The sequence below is a fragment of the Lepidochelys olivacea genome (genome assembly GCF_965140295.1).
Source record: "Lepidochelys olivacea isolate rLepOli2 genome assembly, chromosome: 27".
NCBI classification, from domain to species: domain Eukaryota; kingdom Metazoa; phylum Chordata; order Testudines; family Cheloniidae; genus Lepidochelys; species Lepidochelys olivacea.
This window is the reverse complement of record NC_140437.1, coordinates 14,395,585-14,420,144: the sequence shown is the minus strand read 5'-3', so window position 1 is coordinate 14,420,144 and position 24,560 is coordinate 14,395,585. Positions and strand designations below refer to the sequence as shown.

The 24,560-nt window shown below is 41.5% G+C and overlaps 1 protein-coding gene across 1 annotated transcript in view; it reads left to right on the top strand.

Annotated features, from left to right (window-relative positions):
• The first annotated feature begins 5,728 nt into the window (after positions 1-5,728).
• NPEPPS (aminopeptidase puromycin sensitive) overlaps positions 5,729-24,560 on the top strand; it is a 67,635-nt gene continuing 48,803 nt past the window's right edge. Inside the window, exons 1-2 of the mRNA XM_084615852.1 lie at positions 5,729-5,907; positions 16,504-16,588. Of these exons, the coding sequence (XP_084471978.1) occupies positions 5,785-5,907; positions 16,504-16,588 (208 nt within the window). The 5' untranslated portion in view covers positions 5,729-5,784. The remainder of the gene's footprint in view (positions 5,908-16,503; positions 16,589-24,560) is intronic.

Sequence of the window (24,560 nt, the reverse complement as noted above, 5' to 3'; positions counted from 1 at the left end):
CTGGAGCATTAAAATACATGAGAAAGCAGGGGTGGAGAGAGAATCAGCGCAAAGACAGGGTTTTAAATACAACAGCTGGAGGCAACTGGTGCTCAAGAGCAACTCATAAAGGGGCCTGTTGAGTTATTTCCCCATCTGTTACTGTTTCCAACAAAAAATGTTAAACTTTTGTGTGTTGCTGTAAAAATACCTGAGATTTCAACTGTGAGTTGCTTCTACCATACCTTCAGGGCAACGTTCGCTGGTTGCCTTGAAGCTCCCCATTTTCACAGCAGAAGGAGATGCAAAGAAACCTTGAAATCTCTTTTGTTTGCCAGATAAAATGATGAACTAACAGTGGCTGCTGAGATTCTGGGTCAATTACAGCTCATTGACTTCTGTGGAGGAGTTTAGGTCTTTTATGCAAGGATGATTCCCTCAATCCCTCCTTTGACCAACAGCTGCAGAGGTGTTACCTGCCTGCTTCATTTTAAGTGGTTTCTTGCAACATGTGTTAACTCTTTATGCTTAACAATCTGTCCCAATTTGTATTGAGCTGACACACTCTGCTTATCTTTCCCAGACCTGAAGAAGAGCTCTGTGACCCTTGAAAGCTTGTCTCTTTCACTAACAGAAATTGGTCCAATAAAAGATATGACCTCACCCACCTTGTCTGTTATATCCTGGCATCAACACATGGCTACAACAACACTGTAAACAACGCTATACGGTTGTCTTGTGGAACCACAGGAGAAGCTGATTGATTGGGAAGCAGAATGGGCAGGGGGTGGAGATGTTTCCATGGGGTTTCTGGGTGGAAGGATTTTTTTAACCCCAACTGACAGCTTCTGTTCAACACAGCCGAGACCATCTCATACTGTACCTTTGGGAGAAACATAGCCATGGAAATAGTCTATTATCCTTTTCACCAAACTCAAGCCAAGCAACTGCTTTGGCAACCGAATTCAAATGCAATCCATCTGCAAATATTTGTTTCCATTCGGAGAAGACAAATTGCTTCCTGTGCAGCCTACCTGGGTTTATCCTACCTTGCAGCAAACCTTTGGTAGTCACTCAGAGACCACTGTGATTAGTGCAGTATCAGTACATAGCTATCAAATGAATCGCTTTCAAAAGTATACCTGAGACTGGAATAAACTGTTCAAACGGACAAACACCCCTTGATGTAAAACAGAGCAAGAAGCTGACCCGTTCCAGGACTTAGATCTAGTCCCCAAATGCCCTTACTGTGTGCCAAACCAAAGTTTATTCCTTCTAACCCTTCAGCAGCATTAGGCAGCCCCTGTCTGAGGCAGAAACCCATTTAGAAGATATTTTTATGTGAATTGTAATGACACATTTGAAAACAAAGGTGATCTGGACAGCAACAGGAAGGTGGCTATCCATCCAGGTATCTGTCTGCAGCCAGTCCTTTCTGCTAGGGACCTTGGCATAGTTCCCTAGACCTTCGTTGCGCCTAAGCTCCTGCTTTGGGCTGCCCTTGAATAGCACCCAGAAACAAGTGGTGTATCTGTAATGGGTTATTCTGGTTCTTGCTGTCTGGCTATTAATATGAACAAGTGGCTCAGAAGATGGGTAATAAGATATGGAGCCTTACACCTTTGATCATTAGTTCTTATTCAGCACAGCATGGTCATGGCTGACAGTCATTGTCTGTAGGCTATTCCTTGCCCTATGTACAATGAGCTTGGTGGTAACAGATCAGTTTCCTGTAGACAAGGGTCAAAATTTCCAAAATCATTGGCTCGAATCATCCATCCCCTTTCTGGCAGGCTCAGGGCACATCGACTATGAAATTATGCCGACCTAAATTACATCGGCATACAGCCGCAGCAGTAATGAAATAACTTTTGCGTGTCCTTGAGTTTGCAGTGCATATCCTCCCCAGGAGCACTTGTGCTGATTGTACTGTCAGTGTGGGGCATTGTGGGATGGCTTCCGAAAGCCAGTAACAATGAGAGCAACGCAGTGTCTACACTGACACTGCGTCAACCTAACTACAGCGACATTGACTCTACGCCTCTTGTGGAGGTGGAGTTACTAAATCAGCATACATCAGTGGGAGTGAAATTTTAGTGTAGACACTTACTTAGTTAGGTCAGCGTAAGCTGCCTTCCGTTGACCTAACTGTGTAATGAAGACCAGGCTTCAGAAAAGCAGCCAAGGAGTGAATAGGCTATGGAGACAAACTGACAAGCTTTTGACACGGTCTCCCACAGTATTCTTGTCAGCAAGTTAAGGAAGTATGGGCTGGATGAATGCACTATAAGGTGGGTAGAAAGCTGGCTACATTGTCGGGCTCAACGGGTAGTGATCAATGGCTCCATGTCTAGTTGGCAGCCGGTGTCAAGTGGAGTGCCCCAGGGGTCGGTCCTGGGGCCGGTTTTGTTCAATGTCTTCATAAATGATCTGGAGGATGGTGTGGATTGCACTCTCAGCAAATTTGCGGATGATACTAAACTGGGAGGAGTGGTAGATATGCTGGAGGGGAGGGATAGGATACAGAAGGACCTAGACAAATTGGAGGATTGGGCCAAAAAAAATCTGGTGAGGTTCAATAAGGATATGTGCAGGGTCCTGCACTTAGGACGGAAGAATCCAATGCACCGCTACAGACTAGGGGCCGAATGGCTAGGCAGCAGTTCTGCGGAAAAGGACCTAGGGGTGACAGTGGACGAGAAGCTGGATATGAGTCAGCAGTGTGCCCTTGTTGCCAAGAAGGCCAATGGCATTTTGGGATGTATAAGTAGGGGCATAGCCAGCAGATCGAGGGACGTGATCGTTCCCCTCTATTCGACATTGGTGAGGCCTCATCTGGAGTACTGTGTCCAGTTTTGGGCCCCACACTACAAGAAGGATGTGGATAAATTGGAGAGAGTCCAGCGAAGGGCAACAAAAATGATTAGGGGTCTAGAACACATGACTTATGAGGAGAGGCTGAGGGAGCTGGGATTGTTTAGTCTGCAGAAGAGAAGAATGAGGGGGGATTTGATAGCTGCTTTCAACTACCTGAAAGGGGGTTCCAAAGAGGATGGCTCTAGACTGTTCTCAATGGTAGCAGATGACAGAAGGAGGAGTAATGGTCTCAAGTTGCAGTGGGGGACGTTTAGATTGGATATTAGGAAAAACTTTTTCACTAGGAGGGTGGTGAAACACTGGAATGCATTACCTAGGGAGGTGGTAGAATCTCCTTCCTTAGAGTTTTTAAGGTCAGGCTTGACAAAGCCCTGGCTGGGATGATTTAACTGGGAATTGGTCCTGCTTCGAGCAGGGGGTTGGACTAGATGACCTTCTGGGGTCCCTTCCAACCCTGATATTCTATGATTCTATGATGCTTTCACCACAAGAGCTGGGGCAAGACACTGTCTTTTCCAATGTGTTTGTACTGCAGCCTGCACAATGGGGCCCTGATCCTGACTGGGGCCTCTGGGCACTATGCTGATATAACTAATAATAATTCATTAATCTAGGAATAATGTCAGGATGGGAAAACTTGTACTGCTGTCGCCCATACTGCTCCTGTTTGGGATAAAGGATTCCAGTAACCAAGGCTGCCGCTGGTACCTTTCACCAGCACTGAATTTACTTAACAATTAACTAATTAATCAAAAACAACCCACCCCCCTTTCCTGCCCAGCCGCCTGTGTTGACAGCTTGTATCTCAAGTTTTAGCACACTGGGCCTGATCCTGAACCACGTGGCTTTGCGATTGGTTTAAGTGGGTGCGAGATCTGGCCCAGCATGAATTGAAACAGCGGCACGGAACATGGGTTTTCTGATGGCAAAGGTAATTTGACTCCTCTATACAGTGGCATTGATGGGTGCTGCTGCACAATGATGGCCCCCGCACAGGCAGCCTTCACACAACTGGTGCAATGCACGATGGTTGGCTGGCTGCCTTAAAAATGCATGAGGCCATCTGAGATGTTCAGTTCTGGGCATCTGGACCAAGAGATTGGAAAAGCAATCCTGGGGAACAGGTACAGAGAACTTATTAAATACCATGCACACCTCCAGCCATTCTCTTCTGTCTCCTTGCCTGTCCTTGGGGCCTTGCAGCCAAAAAGAAATCCCAAACAAATCTGTGCTCATCAGCTGTTTTTTAATTATGCTTCAAGATTGTCTGTTCTTTTTCCGTGCCCTAGTTTCTGCTATAAACTTCTCTGGGTCTCAGCAAATTAATGTTCTCTCTCTCTCTGTGCTTATATTTTAAACAGTGAGATATCACTTTTAACTAAAATAAAACCTTCTGAAAAATCCAGTTGTGGCTTCCAAGGACAGAAGGAAATTAACAACAAAACACTTTCCTTGCATAAGATATTTTGCTCCCTCTTAAAATAAAGGAGGAAATAGAACTCAAAAAGAGATTAATACCTTCCTTTTATTTGTTGGCATTTGAGATTTTAATCAGGTTAATGGTTAACACTGGGTGTACCCATGGAGGAGATCTGGGCCCTATTTATTGGACCTAAAATTACTCTTCCCAGTCTACCAGGAACAGTGGAAATTAACATGCTGGGTGGAATGGAGTATCTTCTGTCACTGAACAATGAGCTAAGCAACCCCGGTGATAGGATACAGAGGTGGGGTTAGTTTATGAGACCTGCATACCCTTCAGCTGAACAGAGGTGCTTGATTCAGTGCAGGCCCAAGCTTAATGGGCAGAGAGAAAAAAGGGCTGTATGGAACTAAGCCACCACTGATAATAAAATAAATTCACTTATCCTCCCATTGAGCACTGGTTAACCTCCGTTGGTGTTTTTTCCTCAAAGCCCCAGCTCCTGGAGTCCTGTTATTTCAGGAGCTGCTTGGCTCTCAGTAATCACGGTTGTGGAATAGGGTTGCCACCTTTAAGGTACAAAAGCTGGGATTTTCCCAAGCCCATAAACTGGACAGCTGCCATGCATACCAAGCACCTTAACAGATTGCCCGGGACAGCTACCACCAAAAAAAAAAAAAAAAAAAAAAGATGGGGGTGGGGGACAATCCTGGGAAAACGGGACAGGCGGCACTCCTGTTGTGGAGAAAAGCAGGGAAACGTGTCCCGAGCGTACGGAGAAGGTGACAAGTCAGAAGGCAAATGAGAAGAACGCCAAACGTATCATTGTCTTTAAGAGCCTAGGGATTGAAAGGCGAGCTCACCGCCCCCAGGGGCCTGGCTCAGGCTGTTGGAGGGCTGGTGAGGGGGACACACGCCCCAGAGGATGCTGCAGTGGCCAAGGCGGGACTGGAGGAGGCGCTCAGCTCTGGAGGGAGGGGAGCAGGTGGGTTGGCTCTAGAAATGGGGGGAGGGGGGATTTGCAGGTTCTAGACATGGGAACCCCTGCCCCACTTGGGGAGTGAATTGTATCCCCTCCCAGCCACACCTAGGCTCCCCCCCCCAGCCTCTCCCCACGCGCACGCGCACGGCCCCGCCTCCTTCAGGCGGGGCGCGAGGAGGAGCCTGGAAGCGGGCGCGCTTCTGACGCAAACGCGGGCTCGCTCCTTCGGGGCGGCGGTTTCGAGCGAGCGAGCGAGCGGGCGCGCGCGCTCTCACGCCAGTGCGTGGCGCCGGCCCCCGCGCACGCAAGGCCCAACCCCTTGCCCTCTCTCCCTCTCTCTCCGTGCCCCGCCCCCCCCCCTCGCCCGACCGTCCTCACTCCTGTGTCGGGAACGCGCCGGGCCGCCCCGACCCTCCGTCTCCGTGGGACTCGCTCGCTGGCCGGGTGGCGCGCGCGGTGGGTCCCTCCCCCCCCCCGCTGCCTCAGGCCCCACGCCCCGTCAGGCCGCCCCCTCAGCCCAGCCATGCCGGAGAAGCGGCCCTTCGAGCGGCTGCCGGCCGAGGTGTCCCCGCTCAACTACGGGCTCTGCCTCAAGCCCGACCTCCTCGACTTCACCTTCGAGGGCAAGCTGGAGGCGGCCGTGCAGGTACCGCGCGGGGCGGGCGCGCCGGGGCCGGGCCCCCCCCGCGGGAGGGAGGCGGCCGGGGGGGGGGCGGCCTGGGGCTCAGAGAGAGGCAGGAGGCCGGGTACGGCGGGGGGGGGCTGGGCCTTGGGTGAGGAGAGCGGCGGCGGCGGGGTGACCACGCCCGGCGGGGAGGAGGGGCGCTGTGGCCCCGCCCTACCCCGGGCCTTACGACTGAGGTACCTTGGGGTCTTCCGTGGGGGGCAGCGCTCTCCACGATGGGGGGGGGGTTGGGGAAGGGATCTCCCCACCCAGTAAGGGGGCGAGGGGGGCGCTCTTCCCTGGTGGGGGGGGGCTGGTGGCGCGCTCTCCCCCCCAGTAAGGGATCTTGTGTGTGTGTGGGGGGGATCTTAGGGGCAGGGTCTGAAGGTCAGCCTTTAGCTTTCCCCTTTGGGGTATTTCTGTATTGGGAGGGTCTGTTCCCTGCCATTTGCTTTTGCTCGGCCCCGGCCCCCCCCCACATTTCTTGGATGTTTCCCTGTCCGCCTCCCTTTTTCTCCCCAATGTTTCCTTTCAGAGTCAAAGAATCCAAGGTTTCAGAGTAGCAGCCGTGTTAGTCTGTATTCGCAAAAAGAACAGGAGGACTTGCGGCACCTTAGCGACTAACCAATTTATTTGAGCATAAGCTTTCGTGAGCTACAGCTCGCTTCATCAGATGCATCCGATGAAGTGAGCTGTAGCTCACGAAAGCTTATGCTCAAATAAATTGGTTAGTCTCTAAGGTGCCACAACTACTCCTTTTTAAACAATCCAAGCTCTGCCTTTTTTTGTACGGCTGTTAAAACGTCCAGTGGTAGGTCGTAGTTGTACTGGGCAAATGGGTTGAGGCTGTAGTAAAGAACAGAATTATTAGACACACAGGTGAACGTGATTTGTTGGGGAAGAGACAACACGGCTTTTGTAAAGGGAAATCATCCCTCACCAATCTGTTAGAATTCTTTGAGGTGGGTCAACAAACATGTGGGCAAGGGTGATCCAGTGGATATCGCATACTTCGACTTTCAGAAAGCCTTTGACAAAGTCCCTCACCGAAGGCTCTTAAGCAAATGAAGCAGTCATGGGATAAGAGAGAAGGTCCTCTCATGGATCAGTAGCTGGTTAAAAGAAAACAAAGGGTAGGGATAAATGGTCAGTTTTCACAATGGAGAGATATATAGTGGTGTCCCCCAACGATCTGATCTGTACACCAGTAAGAGGTAAACAGTGAGGTGGCAAAGTTTACAGATGTTACAAACTTACTCAAGATAGTTAAGTCCAAAGCAGGCAGTGAAGAGTTACAAAGGGATCTCACAAAACTGGGTGACTGGGCAACAAAATGGGAGATGAAATTCAGTGTTGATAAACGCAGAGTAATGCATATAGGAAAATGTAATCCTAACTATACATACAACATGGTGGGGTATAAGTTAGCTATTACCGCTCAAGAAGGAGATTTTGGAGTCACTGAGTATACTTCTCTTAAACCATCTGCTCAGTGCGTTGTGGCAGTCAAAAAAAGCTAATGTTAGGAACCATTAGGAAAAGGATAGATAATAAGACAGTAAATATCATAATGCCATTATATAAATCCATTGTATGCCCACTTCTTGAATAGTGCATGCAGTTCTGGTCGCCTCATGTCAAAAAAGATGTATTAGAACTGGAATAAGGTGCAGAGAAGGGCAACAGAAATGATTAAGGGTATGGAACAGCTTCCATATGAGGAGAGATTAAAAACAGTGGGACTATTTGGCTTGAAAAAGAGACAACTGAGATGGGATATGATAGAAGTCTATGAAATAATGAATGGTGTGGAGAAATTGAATAGGGAAGAGTTATCTACTGCTTCACCTAACACAAGAACCTGAGGTCACTGAATGAAATTTGTAGAGGACATGTTTAAAACAAATAAAAGTTCTTCACACAATGCACAGTCAACCTGTGGAACTTGTTGGTAGGGGATGTTGTGAAGGCGAAAAGTATAACTGGATTAAAAAAAGAATTAGATAAATTCCTGGAGGATAGGTCCATCAGTGGTTTTTAGCCAAAATGGTCAAGGATGCAACCCCATGTTCTGGTTGTCCTCAAGCCTCTGACTTGCCAGTTGTAGGTACTGTATGACAGGGGATGGGTCGATTGATGATTACCCTGTTCTGTTTATTCCCTTTGGAGCATCTGGCATTGGCCACTGTCGGAAGACAGGTTAATGGGCTAGAGGGACCATTGGTCTGACCCCATATGGCCATCCTTATGTGTCAGGGTTTCCCCTAGTCAGTATTCCAATCCAAAAGGTGCTGCATTTGAGTGGTATTGTATGCATTCAGTCTATGAAGTGGCTTGGAATTATTTGGTTGAAATCCTTTATGTATAACATTACAAATTCTTCTTTTCCCCGTTGAAATCCTTTATGTATAACATTACAAATTCTTCTTTTCCCCTTGGTTAACATCAGGTTGGAAGGCAGGGGGGACGGGGACTGTGGGCCTCCGTATCATGCAGAGCAGAGGTGTCAGTGAAACGAGAGGCTACCCTACCAGTAAAAATGTGTAAACAACCCAAAACACTGAATCTCTCACTTTTTCTGAAAGGCAAAAGCTTTACCATGAGCAGGTTTTCCCTCTGAAGTTAGTTTGAAAATGATGAGCATTTGTTAGGTTCTTGCTGGGCTTTCTTTCAAACTGGCACAGTTTGAAAGAAAGAATGAAGAATATTTGAGGAAGATTGTAAATACCTTGTTTGAAACACACCTATCCCAAAATCCTTTGTCATAAAAGGGAGTTAAAATCTGCCTGTAAACATAATCCTACATGAGTAATAAGGTTGTTAAATATAAAGTATAGAGACTGTGCTTCACCAGACAACTTCCTGGTGTCTGTGTAGATTGGGATTGGGCGAAAGGCTCTGAATGATAGTGAATCTTGTGATTTGGCAGGAAGGTGACCAGTCATTAAGTAAATTTGCATCATGTGGAATATTGAAATTCTGTATTTGGTGGTTCTCCTTTAGCTGAAGTGCTAGAGATGTGCTGCTGGTAGGGTCTTAGGGCCCTGGTTCAAGTCCAGGGCTGGCTTTGGAATTTTGAAAGGCTTCCCTTTCCCTTTCCCTTTCCCTTTCCCTTTCCCTTTCCCTTTCCCTTTCCTTGTTATCCCCTTTGAGGTGCTCTTAAGGTTAGGGTACAGTTCAGAGAGCACTGATCAATGTATTTAGAGAGTGCATCAACTAGTGAAGAAAAAATGTAAAGTAATGTGAATGTTTTGAAGATACGCGTGTTCATTTTCTGAGAATCCTAGATCTTTGTCTAGTCACCAAGTTACAATTGATTTAATACATAGGCACTTATTTTATGGGTCTTCAGTCTTCCAAATTATTTGGATTTGGATTGAGTGTAATAACTGGAACCCCATCACCACCTCCTGAAGGGCTAATATCAGGATTTATTAACAAGAACCCCAGTACTAGCAATGGCTGTGTAGACAGTAGTCTGTGTTAAGGGGTTAAAGAGAAATACTTTCTGACTTGGAGGGTGAATAGTGTAACATTGACACCTGGATGAGTCACTAAATTAACCATTTGTTTATGAAAGCTTGTGCTACTGTGTACCTCAAGTGTGTCCGTTCTGCCATTTAGTATCCTCAGTAGTGAGCTGTAGAATCAATAATAAATAAATAATTCAGCTATCCTTTTAAGTGTCAGATTAAAGGTCAGCATCCAGTCAATGAATTTGTTTTTTGTATTTGTAGCAGTAAGCAGGATTTGTTGGTCTTTTGCACGGTATTTCTGTTGGACACTTCTGCCCTGAGCATTTAAGGCTCAAATATGTGTTGCACTTGAAGTCTTGGCTTTGGAACATCAGACTTTTGCAAACTTTTAACCATGTAAACTGATGGATAAAAATACATTTCATTTACTCCACAGAAGTAAATGTTATGTTAATGCAGGATCTTTTCATGTCCGCATCAGAGAGCAGAACCTGTTATGTTTCAGTAGTTAAGATTTTGTTGCAATTGTTGATTGAAGCAAATCATGCAATTTCAAAGTCTTGAAAATTACCAGTACTAACATGTAGTCTTTAATTTTGGCACTTCATTGTTAGTTTTTGTGTGTTAGAAAACTTGACCTTATTTAGGTTTACTTGTTATCTGCTCTCTTGTCGAGAAACTACAATGTTATGATCTGTCTCTTGATAAAACTCAAGTTTATAGCCATGTGAAACTAACACATTTTTCAGAGCAGTGACGGAGCTTGTTAATATCTATAACTTAAATAGTAAGTTTTCTGTCTGGTTATTCAACATGACTTTTAAATGCTAAAATTTAGCATTTACACAAATACATATATAATTTAGAAGTCTGTAGAGTTCCAAAACAGTCATAAACTGACAATTTATATTGCATTACACTTATATTACACTACAAACAGTGATCCTTAAAAGCATCTTGTGAGGTAGTTCATTTGTTATCCCCCATTTTACAGATGGGGAAGATAAGATGGGCTAACTGATACCCTCTGACTTTAGGAGTATGTCTACACTGCAGTTAGACACCCAAGGCTAGTTCATGCCAGCTGGCTCCATCTAAGGGGCTGTTTAATTGCAGTGAAGATGTGGCATAGATTCACCTTGGAGGGTCCTAGAGCTCAGATCTGAACGTCTACACCACAGTTCGACAGCCCCTTAGCATGAGCCCCACGAGCCAGAGTCAGCTGGCCTTTGGTTTAGCTGGAATTGAAATTAAGGGGGTCTAGCTCCTGGTTCTGTGTTCAGTTCCCTAACCACACTTCCTCTCAATAGTCCAAACTGTTGCAAGTACCTGTTTGTGAACTGTTTTAAATGAACATAATTAATGTTTATTCAGAAAAAGATATGAACTGCCAGATAGTTAAGTCTTCAGTTCATGGAAGTCTCCTGTTGTAACTCTATTTCTAAGGATCCAGCCATCAACTCAGCACAGTCATTACACAATGTCTAGGTCAATTGAAGTCTATTCTGTTTCCACGTTCCAAAAGGCTTAATGCTGGACCAGGAACAAAGAAGGGATGTACTAACATACTGTTCTTCAGCAGCATCAAATTGAAAAGGCAAATCTGAGCTAGCTATCAACAAAACCAATCAGCTGACTCCTAACATTCGACTTCTGATTTAATCCTATAAATTAAAGTTTGTAATGCTGTAGTGCCTCTGAACAATTACCTGTCCAGTTAAGGGCGTAACAGCTCAGAGCTTCAGACAGCCTTGGGCAGCATGATTCTGCTGGTTTGCACATATTGGAAATTGTAAGCCATCATATTAAACATGGAGAACATCAGCTCATGATAGTTCAGTTTTGTTGTGTATAAACTGCCAGCAAAAGTCTACTTGGCTGCACAATAGGTATCTTCTGCCTAAAAGGCTGGCTGTGCAATATAAAATGGATGGACCTTTTAAATCTCTCCTTTCCCAATCCCTTTAATATGCCTTCAGGATATTCTGATATATTTAGCAATGTTTTAACCCGCATCTGTCGCTTTTTATAGCTTGCTTGCTGTTCGCACCGCTGCTTTTCGTCGGTAAAGCTTATGTTGTTCGAGGATGTATGTTTTTTTAACACTCCTGAACAACAGAAGTTTTGACGGCGAAGTGCCAGTGTAGACATACGCTTTGAGTCAGAGTCCAGTATAGCAGTTTGGATTTGTAGTACTCTAATTTAGATCTGAGTTTGAAGATTAAAGGTAATGCACTACGCACTACGTTTGAATCTGTTTATATTTCACCGTCAGGGGTCCCTGCTATTACTCTCTATTCCTCCTGCTTTTCAAAACTGGCAAAACCCCTTATTTCTCAGTTCTGTGCAATGCTATAATTCATCAGACTAAACAGTTATCTTTTGTTATACATTAAAAAGACACTTACATAGGGATTGTGTAAACTTAAACATTTCTGAAGTGTGTGAATGCTATAGGAAAATAGTGGAATCAAGTGCTGATTGAAATATGAAACAGCTTTTTATAGCAGAGCAATACTGTGTTCAGTATTAGAAGATTTACTACTTGGCTACCATAATCCAATCTAGATGTAGGTGAATAAAAATGTGGTTACCTAGATAAGGACTAATAAATGTAACTGCTGCTGCTTTTCTCTCATTGCCATGATTGATCTTTCAGTTCTAAGAAAGATCTCTCTGTGTATTTGTTTACATTCTAGGCTCTGAACTAGTTTTCATATTTCTGGAGAGTAAAATACTAATCAAATGTTTGGCAGACTCTGAGGACTGAGTACATGCTTGTTGGAATGTTATATTTAGAATGACAGGTTTCAGAGTAACAGCCGTGTTAGTCTGTATTCTCAAAAAGAAAAGGAGTACTTGTGGCACCTAAGTCTCTAAGGTGTCACAAGTACTCCTTTTCTATATTTAGAATAACCATCGGACAACTTTTAAATTACCGGGTTTTATTTATCTAGTGTTAACAAACTGTACGGTACACAGAAAGAGTCCATGCACCAAAGATTTTACAAGCTAAGATATTAGTGGTATTAAAAAGAGGCTTCTGATGAATAAAACTTGAGACTGAAGTTCAAGTGGATTCAGATGCCATCAGAACTATCCAGATGTCTTGTTTTTTAATTGCTGTAAATAGTACAGACATCCTAAAGAGGTTTCTTTCCCTCTACTCTTCTGCTTCAGTACCTAATCAAAAAAATTCTGAACATCTTCAACTCATATTTGGAACAGTTATGAAAATATCTATGTTCACAAGTTTCAGACTTTCAGAATTATGGTTTAGGTGAGGTAATCTGTAAGTGACTTTTCCTGTGCCCCACCTATTAATGTGTTAAACATGGATACATCTATGTTAAATTTGATCTGAACACCAGGAAGCCTTGGTGATGGGAGTTATAAAAAAGTGTATGGGGGGGGGTGGAACCCTCCATGCTCTTTGACCTTTGAAACTAAAACTATACATAAGCTTTTTAAAATACATCTGAATTAAAGGATAAAAAAACTGGACATTTTCAGAGTGAAATCTTGCCACACTGTCTAATTTTTCCCTTGTAATGAATTGTGGAATGGCTTGACTTTTAAAGTTTTGAATGCGGTTGGGCTTTCTGGTTGGCAAAGTCCAATAAATGCAGTTCAGACTTTATTGATTATTATGTAATGGAAACTATAAAAGGATTCCATGAGCCAAGCTTCCTTGATAGTTAAGTTACTTAGCCTCTATGCAGTAATTGTCCACAGACTCACTGCCTTTCTTCCCTTATTACTCAAGGACGCAAGCTGTTCAATGATCACTATTCTTTGCGCTAAGGTAGTTTGATATGGATGATAGCCAGAGTGTTAGCCTTTACCCTTTTCAGTTCTGAATGAGGTGCCTGATATGTCTAGTTCCCTTCTATTCCAATGAAATTGGTCATTTTTGCAGTAGCATGAACTTTTTATTTTAAATTGCTGCTGGTTTACATGAATATTTTGACTTCAGTGAAAGTATTATCTCTGAATTTTCAGATCTTTGCAATGTCTAATTTGGACAATGAAAAGTAAAATTTCAAGTAGTCTTAATCTCTGCATCCTTTTTTGAGAGTGAAATTTATAGACCCCTCCAAATTAATTGTGTATGCAAATATGAGTAGACACTCCTCTTCAGATATGTACACCATTTTGAAAATGAATCCCTCAAGGAAAACTTAAGAAAACAGTTAAATTTTTACTGGTATTTGAAGAGGTGAAATTGAACTAGCTTTGAGTTTGAGTTCAGTAAAACAATTATAACTATTCTTCCTCTGAGAACATGGAAAAGCAATTGTTGTTTCCATTGAGACTTCATATGGTTAATATATCTGGGACATCAACAAGCCAGTTCAAGTTGGTAACAGAGAGGTGGGGAAACTTGTGCTTCAAAATATTAAACTTTGATCTCCCACTTGGGTCGATGGAATTCTTGTCTCCAGAGAAATAAACACGGTGGGAGGAGCAGGAGGAGAACTGGAGGAGGGCTTCACCTTTCCCTGTTGTTAGGCTACAGCCAGTAGCAAGATAGTAGACAGACTGTTAGTCTGTTCCAGGATGGCTATTCTGGAGGGATCTGCTGGGTATTTAAACTCCAGCACCCATCTCATCTCAGTTTTATTGCAAGTGTTTTTATTTTGGTTATTATTGGCCCTGTAGTTACTACTTTTCTTCTCTCCATCTTTTTCTTGTACTGAATCTCCTTGATCAACCTGATCTGTTTGAAGGACAGCTTAATTATGTTGTACAGCTGTGTGGAGCAAGGGTGACACTTCACATATTTATAATCTTGGAAATGAATGTACCGCATCCATCAAGAGTGCTTTTTGGCTTCTTAACTTGATTGTGTTCATGAATACAAACTACTACATGAGCAGAATAAGTGTCTTCCAGAAAACAAACTTCTCAAGCTTATAAACTGTGTTTTCTAAGTATTCACTTAAATACGTAGTTTTTATTAAAAGATATCAGTCTCCATAAGGCACTATGAATGTCTGATAAATTTAAGATTTAGGTTCTGGCAAAGTAGAAATGGTTTAAACGTGGAGTGTTTTGCATGGATTTTGTCATTCTGCCTCGTCTTTAAGGATTGTTGAAGACTTGTTAAAGATTTAGTTGAGTCCTACTTTCTTTTTAATAGAACGGGGGGAGGCTCCCTGAGAACCAGCTTCCCTGTCTGAAGATTTTTTTTTAACTGTGCTTATAATTATAGCATCACAAGTGTACTCTCTAATTCTTGGTGCATAGTCATATTAATTTGCTGATTTCACCTGATATTTGTGGGGGCTGATAGAGTAAACATCACATGTTAACGGTTAACCTGATTCCTGTAAATGTTTTCCAGCACTTTGCACCCTTTTGTAAAACTGGCTTGTGTTTGCAGGAGGCAAGGGAAATCTAAAAATAGTGCGTCCTCACAAAGATTTGACGATGAAGTCGTCTCCAATCAGTCCTAACCTCTACTGTGTTTCAGGCACTGTGTTCTAATGAAAACAGTTCTGTGTGTTTAGAGCTATTCAGAACTTTTAAAGCCGAAGACTTGTTAACTTTGGAATTTTCTGAACTTGGGATAGCTCTTTCATGTATCATTCCACTTTTAAATATCTCAACTAGTTGAGGAATTTGGAGTAGTAGGTTGAATAATAAGGGTCTTCCAATTTAGTACCATTTAGAAAAAAATTTTTACACCATCTAGTTTTTTCTGAAAACCAGATTGACTGTGTCCCTTCATTTTGTTTTTAAACCTAAATAAGAAATTTCCTTTCATAATCTCATGCTGAAATCTGTGTTGGTTATGAAGGTTATATTTATGGGAGGGGATGTAGAACCTCCTGAGTTGTACACTATGTGGAAAAGACTAGTTCTTTGCCAGATCTAGATCATGTCACTTTAGCTGTTACGTTTGTTTAGTTTCATATCATGGAAATATGTTTCTTGGTACTTTGATACCACATTAAATTTACTGGGTGATATTGTTGGGTTATTTTATGCCCAGTGAAATTAAAAGGCAACATATCAAAATCTGACAGAAGGAAATATTCTCTTTACACAATACACAGTTCTGTGGAACATACTGCCACAGTGTGATTGAGGCAAAGCTTTGTAGTATGCACAAAATAATTATACATTTATTAAAATATTTATAGTTACACTAGTTAGGATAAAAGAGTGTAAAGAATATTATCCCCTTTTGCCTCAGGACTAAGCCAATCGCTAACTACTTATGGTTAGGATGAAACTGCCTCAGTAGGTGTTTTGTGTATTTTTCTATCATGCAGGTTTATACACTTTCTTCTGAATTATCTGTTACTAGCCACTGTGGGAGACAAGCAGTTCCTAAAAACTTCCAATTTGATTTCGTCCAGAATTGTACTCATTTTGTAGTAGACTGGTATTTAATTTGGGCAACTCTCTATTCAAGCTTTTGCATCCAAGTGAGATGTTGTAGAAGTGAGGCACTTTATTATATTGGTAGCCAGCCATTTAAAAAATAAACAATGTGTGTACAGACATAAGTTGTCAGAAGATAAACTTTTTACTAGAAGTTAAAGGCTACTACCCTTTCAGCAGATGTTCCTGTACTATGAAGTTCTTGTGTAATTTTTAAATACTGTTGACAGTGTAAGATGTTTTAGCTCATCTTCAGTAGTTATACTCTCCACTTTTACTGTAATCCATTATTGCTTATTACTAACTGGGAAGATCTCTAACTTTTCTAAGTATTTATTATTTGCATGGGGACAGTTCTTAGAAACCCCAGTAAAGGACCAGGGCCCCATTGTGCTAGTGTGCTCTACAAATTTAATACAGATCCCTGCCCCCCAAAATTTATAATCTGAGTAATAATAAATAGGTTGAAATGGTCTGAATGTAATGTAAATATGCATGTTCTAGTAAATGATTTTATGGAAGAAAAGGAGAGGATGTGGTGGTATATTTTTTCTTAGTAGCTACTTCGTTGCAATATTTCATCTAATTCCAAATGACTCGTGATGTCAGATTAAATGAAGATACAAAGTGAATACCAAGCAAAAGATAATGTTAAAGGGGAATGTGTATGAGCCTTTCATGACATTTGCTGATAGAACTTCTTTTGCAGGTGAGACAGGCAACCAATCAAATTGTGATGAATTGTGCTGACATTGACATTATTACTGCCTCCTATGCACCAGAGGGAGATGAAGGTAAGAACTACTCTTGATGCAGTTTGTTACATGTTCCCTCTCAATGCTTTTGACACTGGAAGTTCCGTCACTCACAGGGTGAGCACTGTCACAAGACTTTCTTAGCTGTTGCACCAAACTCTAGTCTACTTTAGTTTGCTGTGCATAGATTTTAAATGTGTAATGTAGTGGATGTTCTTAATTTGATTTGCAGATTCTTCATTGGGACTCCTAGTTCTGAAATGGGGGGAAAATATGGTAAATGTTGGGTAGTAGGCAGATACTACTTTACCAGCCCTGAATAGGAAAGTGGCAAAAAAGAAGAGGTAGATACTCTCTCTTTCCTTGTTGGTGGATTCAAAAGGGATACATAGAAAGAAGACCTATTATTTGAGCATTTATTTAAATGGGTGAGTGAAAGAGCTGAGATTACAAATAATTTTATGCTTTTAGAGTTTAGGTGTTAGTCCAAAGCTGAAGTTTAATTCCTCTACACACTGTGTTTAAAAAAATAGTCTATTTTAATTTGCACAAAAAGGGAAATTGAGTCGTAGCTGGAATTCTACCCTATTGTGCTTTAGCATTTCAGCTCAAGGGATGTTTAAGGTTGACTGTTATCCATTTATGTAAGACCATGGTGAGACATGGTCTTTACTGTGAGGCGTGTGCAGTTCAACACAAATGACAAAACATGGGGTAACAGTGCAGGTAAGGGAGATGTGGTAGAATCGATGGTCAGATCAGTGTAGGAAAGATTCATGGGCAAAGGTGGGAAGAAGGCATTTAGTATATGCGAGTGAGAGTGTTCCAAGCATAGGAGCAACATGATTAGAAGGCATGAATCTCAGCAGATATAGGAGACAACAGGAGTATTTAGAGGTCCCAACTGGGAAGAAATAAGACTAGAGAAAGGTGGAGATGAGATTACATAGGGCCTTAACACAGAGGACTGGAACTTTCAATTGATATGGGAAGCTAGTGAAGAGTTTCAAGATTACAATGTGTGTAACGTGGTCAAGGTGGTGAGAGAAGATGATTTCAGCAATGGTGTTTTAAATAGATTGGAGGGTGGAGAGAAATTATAGTAATGAAAGCATGAGATGACCTAGGTGTGGGCAGTATGGTCCTTGATATAGAAACGCTTAGCTTACTATGCAGTAGATTTACAAAATAAGGGGAGTTAAGGATGTTTTAATAACTTGTTTGTGAGCTCTTAATATTTTTAATGGAATCTTTAATAGTACAAACATGATACACAGCGGGCCAAATAGCTGCTAAGAGTACATTTTAAATTCTCCAGCCCGTAAAAAACCTCTGCAGAACTTTCCGAAGAGAATGCTATGATAGTGATGTCAGTGAAGCATTCCCTTTAAATTTTGTTATAAATAGAATGAGCTACTGTGGGTTTGGATTTGGAAGATGTTCTTTTAAATAGGTTAAAATTTTCTTAGCGTCTTCAGTTGTTGGATAAATGAAAGGGAGTTGGTGGGATGGGACCTATTACATTTTTTAACACTTAAGAAAAATTGAAGCTTAAAATTCTCCTGACTAGGTTTAGATAGGGAAAGCTTATGTTCCTTCTGCAGTGATGTACCAGGAAAAGATTTATTGAAGTGTCCATTATATATGTCAGAAGTGCAGGTTTTTGTGTGACCAGAGGAACATCCACGAGCAGGCTTTGTTTTTAATTTGGTTTGATTTTTGTCTTCGGTGTGGTGACATTTTCTGCAAACTTCAGGAAAGTAATTAGAGGACCTCCCAGTGTTGGCTGTCAACAGCTGAATAGTGCCCCAGCAGATAAGGCTGTAAGGAAGTAGCGTTCAATGGGTATGTTTTGAGAAAGTGGAACTTAATGCAGGAAGTTCAGTGGGCAGTGAAAGAACAAGACTGTGGTGCAGGGAGCATTGCCAAACAATTTGGAATCTGTCCATTCAGACTTGATGATGGGAGTATGCAGTGCTAGCTTCTTCCAGATGCAAGATTTAATTCAGGGTATGGGGCTGTATCCTCCCTCTGATCCTGCATAGATTTCACAAACATTTTATCCCCCAGGACAACATTGCACACTGTCATTAGTGATCTTTAGTCTCATTAGACACACTATATTGCTAGCATTCCTGAAGCTATGTATCATGCTTGTGGTGAGGAGGTGAAGAGAGTGATGACAATGGCCGAAGATGTAGAATTTATCCTACCTAACAAAACCACCACGTGTACATACTGCCTCTTGAAAAGTCTGTTCCAGTACTGGGGAAATGGCAGGACCAAGCAAGAAAGGCTGAATCGTGGCTCCAAAAACCTTGTCTTCCCGCAAAATTAAAGTGAAGCCCAAGAGATTTAAAATTTTGCACCTCCTGTTTTTAGTTATTGCCCCCCATTTGCCATACTCTGAAATGAACCTCGTAGAGTTTCCCTGTGACATCCATTTTATACTGTTTCAGTGTTGGTATCCTTACTGGATAGCTTGAAATACCAGTAGCAAAACTTAGTATAGAAAATTATCATTTAAAATAATTGATGTTCTGTCCTTCTGTAGTTTTCATAATCAAGGAAAATAGGAAAGAAATGTCTGTGGCTAAAACACTTCATCCTGAGTTTTAATTACTTTGACTGTGGTAAACTGTGGCAGCATAAATACATAGCTTTGTTACATAGAAAATGCATTCCTAACAAGGTTTATTCTTATATTCTGGCTATTTCTTTATAGGGTTAAGGCATTTAAGTCAGTTTGGTAGGCTGCCAAATGGTAATGGATTTCAAAGTAAAATTGCATGGAATTGGCAGGCCATTTGTAGAGGTTCTTTTCTGGCACCTGTTGCTATTACTTAGAAGTCTGTCTTACTAGTGCTGCTATTGTGATAATGTGCGTTGCTTTTACATGATATTTGTTTGATTGATCACAAATACAAAATATTGTACTAGAAAGGGATGCAAATATAAAACAAATCAATTGAACTTTTGCTACTAATACAAACATTTTACAAGGGTCAATATAAATATTATGTATTAGATTTTAAAAGAAGAATTATAGGAATCTTTGTAAGATCAGTAAACTTTCTCCTTTACAGGCTGCAGTGAGGAATTGCTACCCATTTTAATTCTATAACTCTGGGGAAGAATTTCTGCTTGATGTATACATTGTTAAATGTGAGGCGAGATAATGTCTTATCTCCTTTTAAAGTGTGGTTCTACGCTGAAAAGTAACAGTGTAGAAATAGCACTTTCTCAACAAATCTGTGAACTTGCCACATGTACCAACTAACGTTATACTGGAACCATGAAGCTCAGTTTAGAGTTACTCTGAATTTTCTATTGCAAACTCTTCCTTCACTTCAGTGAGTTTTCTTTCATGACTTGATTATTTGTTGCCTTCTAGATTCCTGGGCCTATACTTTTTTTGGTGTTTGTGGCCTAATTTTTATTATACATGGCCATTACTTCTGGTTAAGGTGAATAGTTATGCATTAGCCATATTAGCTTTGTCCAAATGAATGGCCATGCTCTGCTAAATAAGGGATTAAGAAAACAAGTGTAACTAACTGCCTTTTTAAGTTAAATTTCAGGGGATTGTATTTTACTCATATTTAATGTTGGATATTAAGTAGTTTGATTTCCCTGCAAGTCTGCATTTTCAGGAGGTGTGAAATTATCTGCTGAAGTCATAATCATTGGCTAATTATTTTTCACCTTCATTTAGCTTGGAGAGCATTTTGGATATTTCACGGATTACAAGCAACTCGTTATTAAAGACATGAATGTTGAGGTGCTTGGAGGGTAATAATCAGCAATTTCACATACAGAATTGCAAACAGACTTAGTGTTATCTGTTAATTTTACCAAATAATTGAGTTAGCACTACCATTCTATTTCAGCATTGCAATTTTTCTATATACAATTTTTGAAAAAAATGTTGCCAGCGACTCCTTATTTGAATTTTTTGCCGCTTGATGTTTGCCACCTCAGTCTTTTCAGTCCCACAGGAAGTTAGTGAACCACCACTAATAGGATGCAGGACCTGATTAAGGCATTCCTAGATCCCCAGTCAATATGATTATATCAGAATCTCAACTGTCTTTTAAAAACAAAATTTAAGTGTTTGGTAGTTGTGAACAGCTTGGCAATATGCAGTGATACCTGCTTGAGTCTGCAGATAATTTGAACTGAGAAGCGTGAACCACCTTGTGCATTTCAAAGGAGTGTTAACTTAAAAACCTAATGCTCTGAAGGGCCTATCAACACCACCCCAATAGATGGCTCTATCATAGGACTGAAAGGGCCCTTGAGAGGTCATCTAGTCCAGTCCCCTGCCTCGTGGCAGGACTAAGTATTATCTAGAACATCCCTGACAGGTGTTTGTCTAACCTGCTTTTAAAAATCTCCAATAATGGAGATTCCACAGCCTCCCTAGGCAATTTATTCCAGTGTTTAACCACCCTGATAGGTAGGAAGTTTTTCCTAATGCCCAACCTAAACCTCCCTTGCTGTAATTTAAGCCCATTGCTTCTTGTCCTATCCTCTGAGGTTAAGAAAAACAAATTTTCTCCCTCCTCCTTGTAACAACCTTTTACATACTTGAAAACTGTTATGTCCACTCTCTTCTCTTTTCCAGACTAAACAAACCCAATTTTTTCAATCTTCCCTCGTGGGTCAAGTTTTCTAGATCTTTCATCATTTTTGTTGCTCTTCTCTGGACTCTCTCCAATTTGTTACATCCTTCCTGAAATGTGGCACCCAGAACTGGACACAGTACTCCAGTTGAGGCCTCATCAGTGCGGAGTAGAGCAGTCTTGTGTCTTGCTTATAACACTCCTGCTGATACATCCCAGAATGATGTTCGCTTTTTTTGCAACAGCATTACACTGTTGACTCATATTTAGTTTGTGGTCCTCTATGATCCCCAGATAGCTTTCCGCAGTACTCCTTTCTAGGCAGTCATTTCCCATTTTGCATGTGTGCAACTGATTGTTCCTTCCTAAGTGGAATACTTTTCATTTGTCCTTCTTGAATTTCATCCTGTTTACTTCAGACCATTTCTCCAGTTTGTCCAGATCATTTTGAATTTTAATCCTGTCCTCCAAAGCACTTGCAACCTGTCCCAGCTTGGTATTGTCCACAAACTTTATAAGTGTACTCTCTGTGCCATTATCTAAATCGTATGGCCACGTGGGATCCTGGGCTGTAGGATATGTCTGCACTTGCACAACTGACCTGGTGTTTGGCACTCTGGTTACTTTGCCTGAGTATGAGCTGTTTCCACAGCAAAGCTTTACCCACATTATTGTTTCCTCAGTGTTTCTGCACTCGCTTCTGTCTGTCTGTGGGCATATCCCATGATTTGTGCTGAGATGCTCGGGGATTCTTTCCCAATTAATTGTATCAATTGTGCGAGAACTTGTCTGTCCTTTGGAGGTGGAGAGGGGGAATTGTGGGAAAGGCATTGGAGCACTATGAGCACTTGAGTGCTCTTGTCCATCCTCACGTTCTAGCCCTTGCTAAAGCAGTTTGGGCTTTAACCCATGCCCCCCAGCTGTGCATGCAAGCACAGGTTTCAAGTGCAATTAAGCATGTGGATGAGGGTGGATAGTAGCAGGGTTTGGGCAAAAACACATGTAGGAGCACTGGCTAAAACTACAGACATACTCTGTGTGCTGAGGGCCCTGGATTGCCTTAATCTGGACCTGATGGGATGAGTGGGATGCTGTGATGCTTAAGAATTTTTGTGAAGGAGAAAGTAGTACTTCTTTTAACTAATTTAGTTGCATAAAAACAATGAAACTTTGTGAAAATCACCAGAAAACTCTCCATAAATCACATTGCTGGAGGTCAGTGATTAATGCTGATGAGTGAGGAAGTACAAGATGTCAAGTTCTTGCATCTGTGAAATTTAAACTCCAGAAGAGGGTAGATGAGGAGCTTTGAATTCTCTTTCTACTCTGGCAGATTGCTTGGGCACACCTTTAATAAAAGGCTGAAGTGCTAGCAACAGTGTTTAAAAATAGTTCCCTGCACAGTTTTGAAAAACACTGTGCTTTTCAGGATTCCCAGTATGGTGTTTTTGAGCTTGCCCAAACCATTTTATTGACAGATTAAGTTTTGTAGTTAAGTATGAATATAAATAATGTTGAAAACATGGAACCCGCTGACCTCATTTACCCATGCATTAAAACAATATTAGCCATAGTTAAGGCTGCGATTCTTCCCCCCCACCTAGCTCTGCCCCCCAGTTATTTTTAGTAAAGTCACGGCTTATATTCAAATAAATTTGTTAGTCTCTAAGGTGCCACAAGTACTCCTTTTCTTTTTGCAAATACAGACTAACATGGCTGCTACTTAGAAACCGGTCAAGTCACAGGCTCCATGAATTTTTGTTTATTGACCGTGACCTGTCCGTGACTTTTACTAAAAATAACCATGACAAAATCTTAACCAAAAAGAAAAGGAGTACTTGTGGCACCTTAGAGACTAACCAATTTAATTGAGTATAAGCTTTATTATATGTTGGTATCTAAAATCTTAACCGTAGCCGTAATAGCTAAAAAAATTATTTCGGTAACGTTTTTAGACAACTTACTGTGCTGGGCTAAATCATAGTAAAAGTGTTTGTTCGAAACTTCAGTTAGAATTGTCATGGTTTGTCCCTCTCCACCCTGGTCTGCAATTTTATATTAAAGCCATTTCACCATGAAACTGTTTCATATTGTGCCCCATGTGCTAGATGTTCTGCAGAGCAGGAAGAGATGGGTCATGTCCCAAGGAGTGTGTGTTAAAACCCCTCAGATAACATGTTTTTTCTACAAGTGTGAGTGGGGTCATAATATAAATATAGGCATAGTGGTGAGTTGCTTCAATTTTGAGCTCTGTTGGCCAAAATCTGATGCCATTGGAATTGGTGGCAAAAATTCCCAAGCTGATTTCAGTGCGGGGGAGACACTGCCTCTGTATGCCATTATAAAGGCCCCTGGATATTTTTCTAGGGAATTTAGTGGAAAAACCAGAACACTAAATCTGCTTTTTACAGTTTGTACTGTTAAACTCAGTACCTGTTGGTATTTAATATGTTTGATGCAGCAAACAGGATGTAGAATGTATTTTGAAAGCTATTTATGTAGATTCAACATTAATTGTATCAGAATTGTACTTAACTCATAAATGACCAAGGAGGTTCTTTAATTTTTAGCTCAGAAAACACCACTGAAAGTCTTTGTTTTCACTAGGGAAAATTGTGTTCAATGCATCTTGATGTATTGAGGTAAGCCCTGTGAGGGGGTTTACCTCAGCCAGCTAGCATGTGTTAAAGCTACACCTGTCTTCTCTAGTATTTTAATGCACCTTTTCCACCCCCAAATATGGACAGTGACCCTAGTGAGTGTAGGCGGAATCATCTTTTACAATCAGCTTGATTCCTAACATATATAATTCTATCTTTGGTATTTGTCTGTGTTTTCTCTCAAATACAGTACACTAGATTGGACATACTGCTTAAAACCTTTGGCCAGGATCTAGACTTTTGTATTACATGCCTGTAAATTGGAATAATTAATTGACACATCCATCTGGGTACTGTGCAGTTTCAGGAATTACTCTGTAGAAGTGCAGTAAATAATTTAAAATACTGGATGTTCTTTATAGAAAACTGATGTTAAATATGCAGTGCCCCATATTTTGGAAACTTTACTGGATCTTTTTTTAATGCCCTTTTCTAGAGAAACTGAGAACTAACAACTTCTTCCTGTTTTCTCATGCTGCTTGGTCCAGTGTGTATACTAGTGTGCCAGTGATGAACTCACCACCTGGCAGTGCCAAACCCTCTAAAGTTAGTAGACTGCCAAAATTGTGCTGTTTCCTTCAGGAGCCTTTGTATTCAGCTCCATCAGGAATTCCAGCAGCCTCCTGCAGCACTTAGTTATTTGTTACAAGCAGTTCTCTTATGTACTTACAAAAATATTGTAGACAGTATTCTAAGGCTTAAATATTTGTGGGCTGCATAATCACT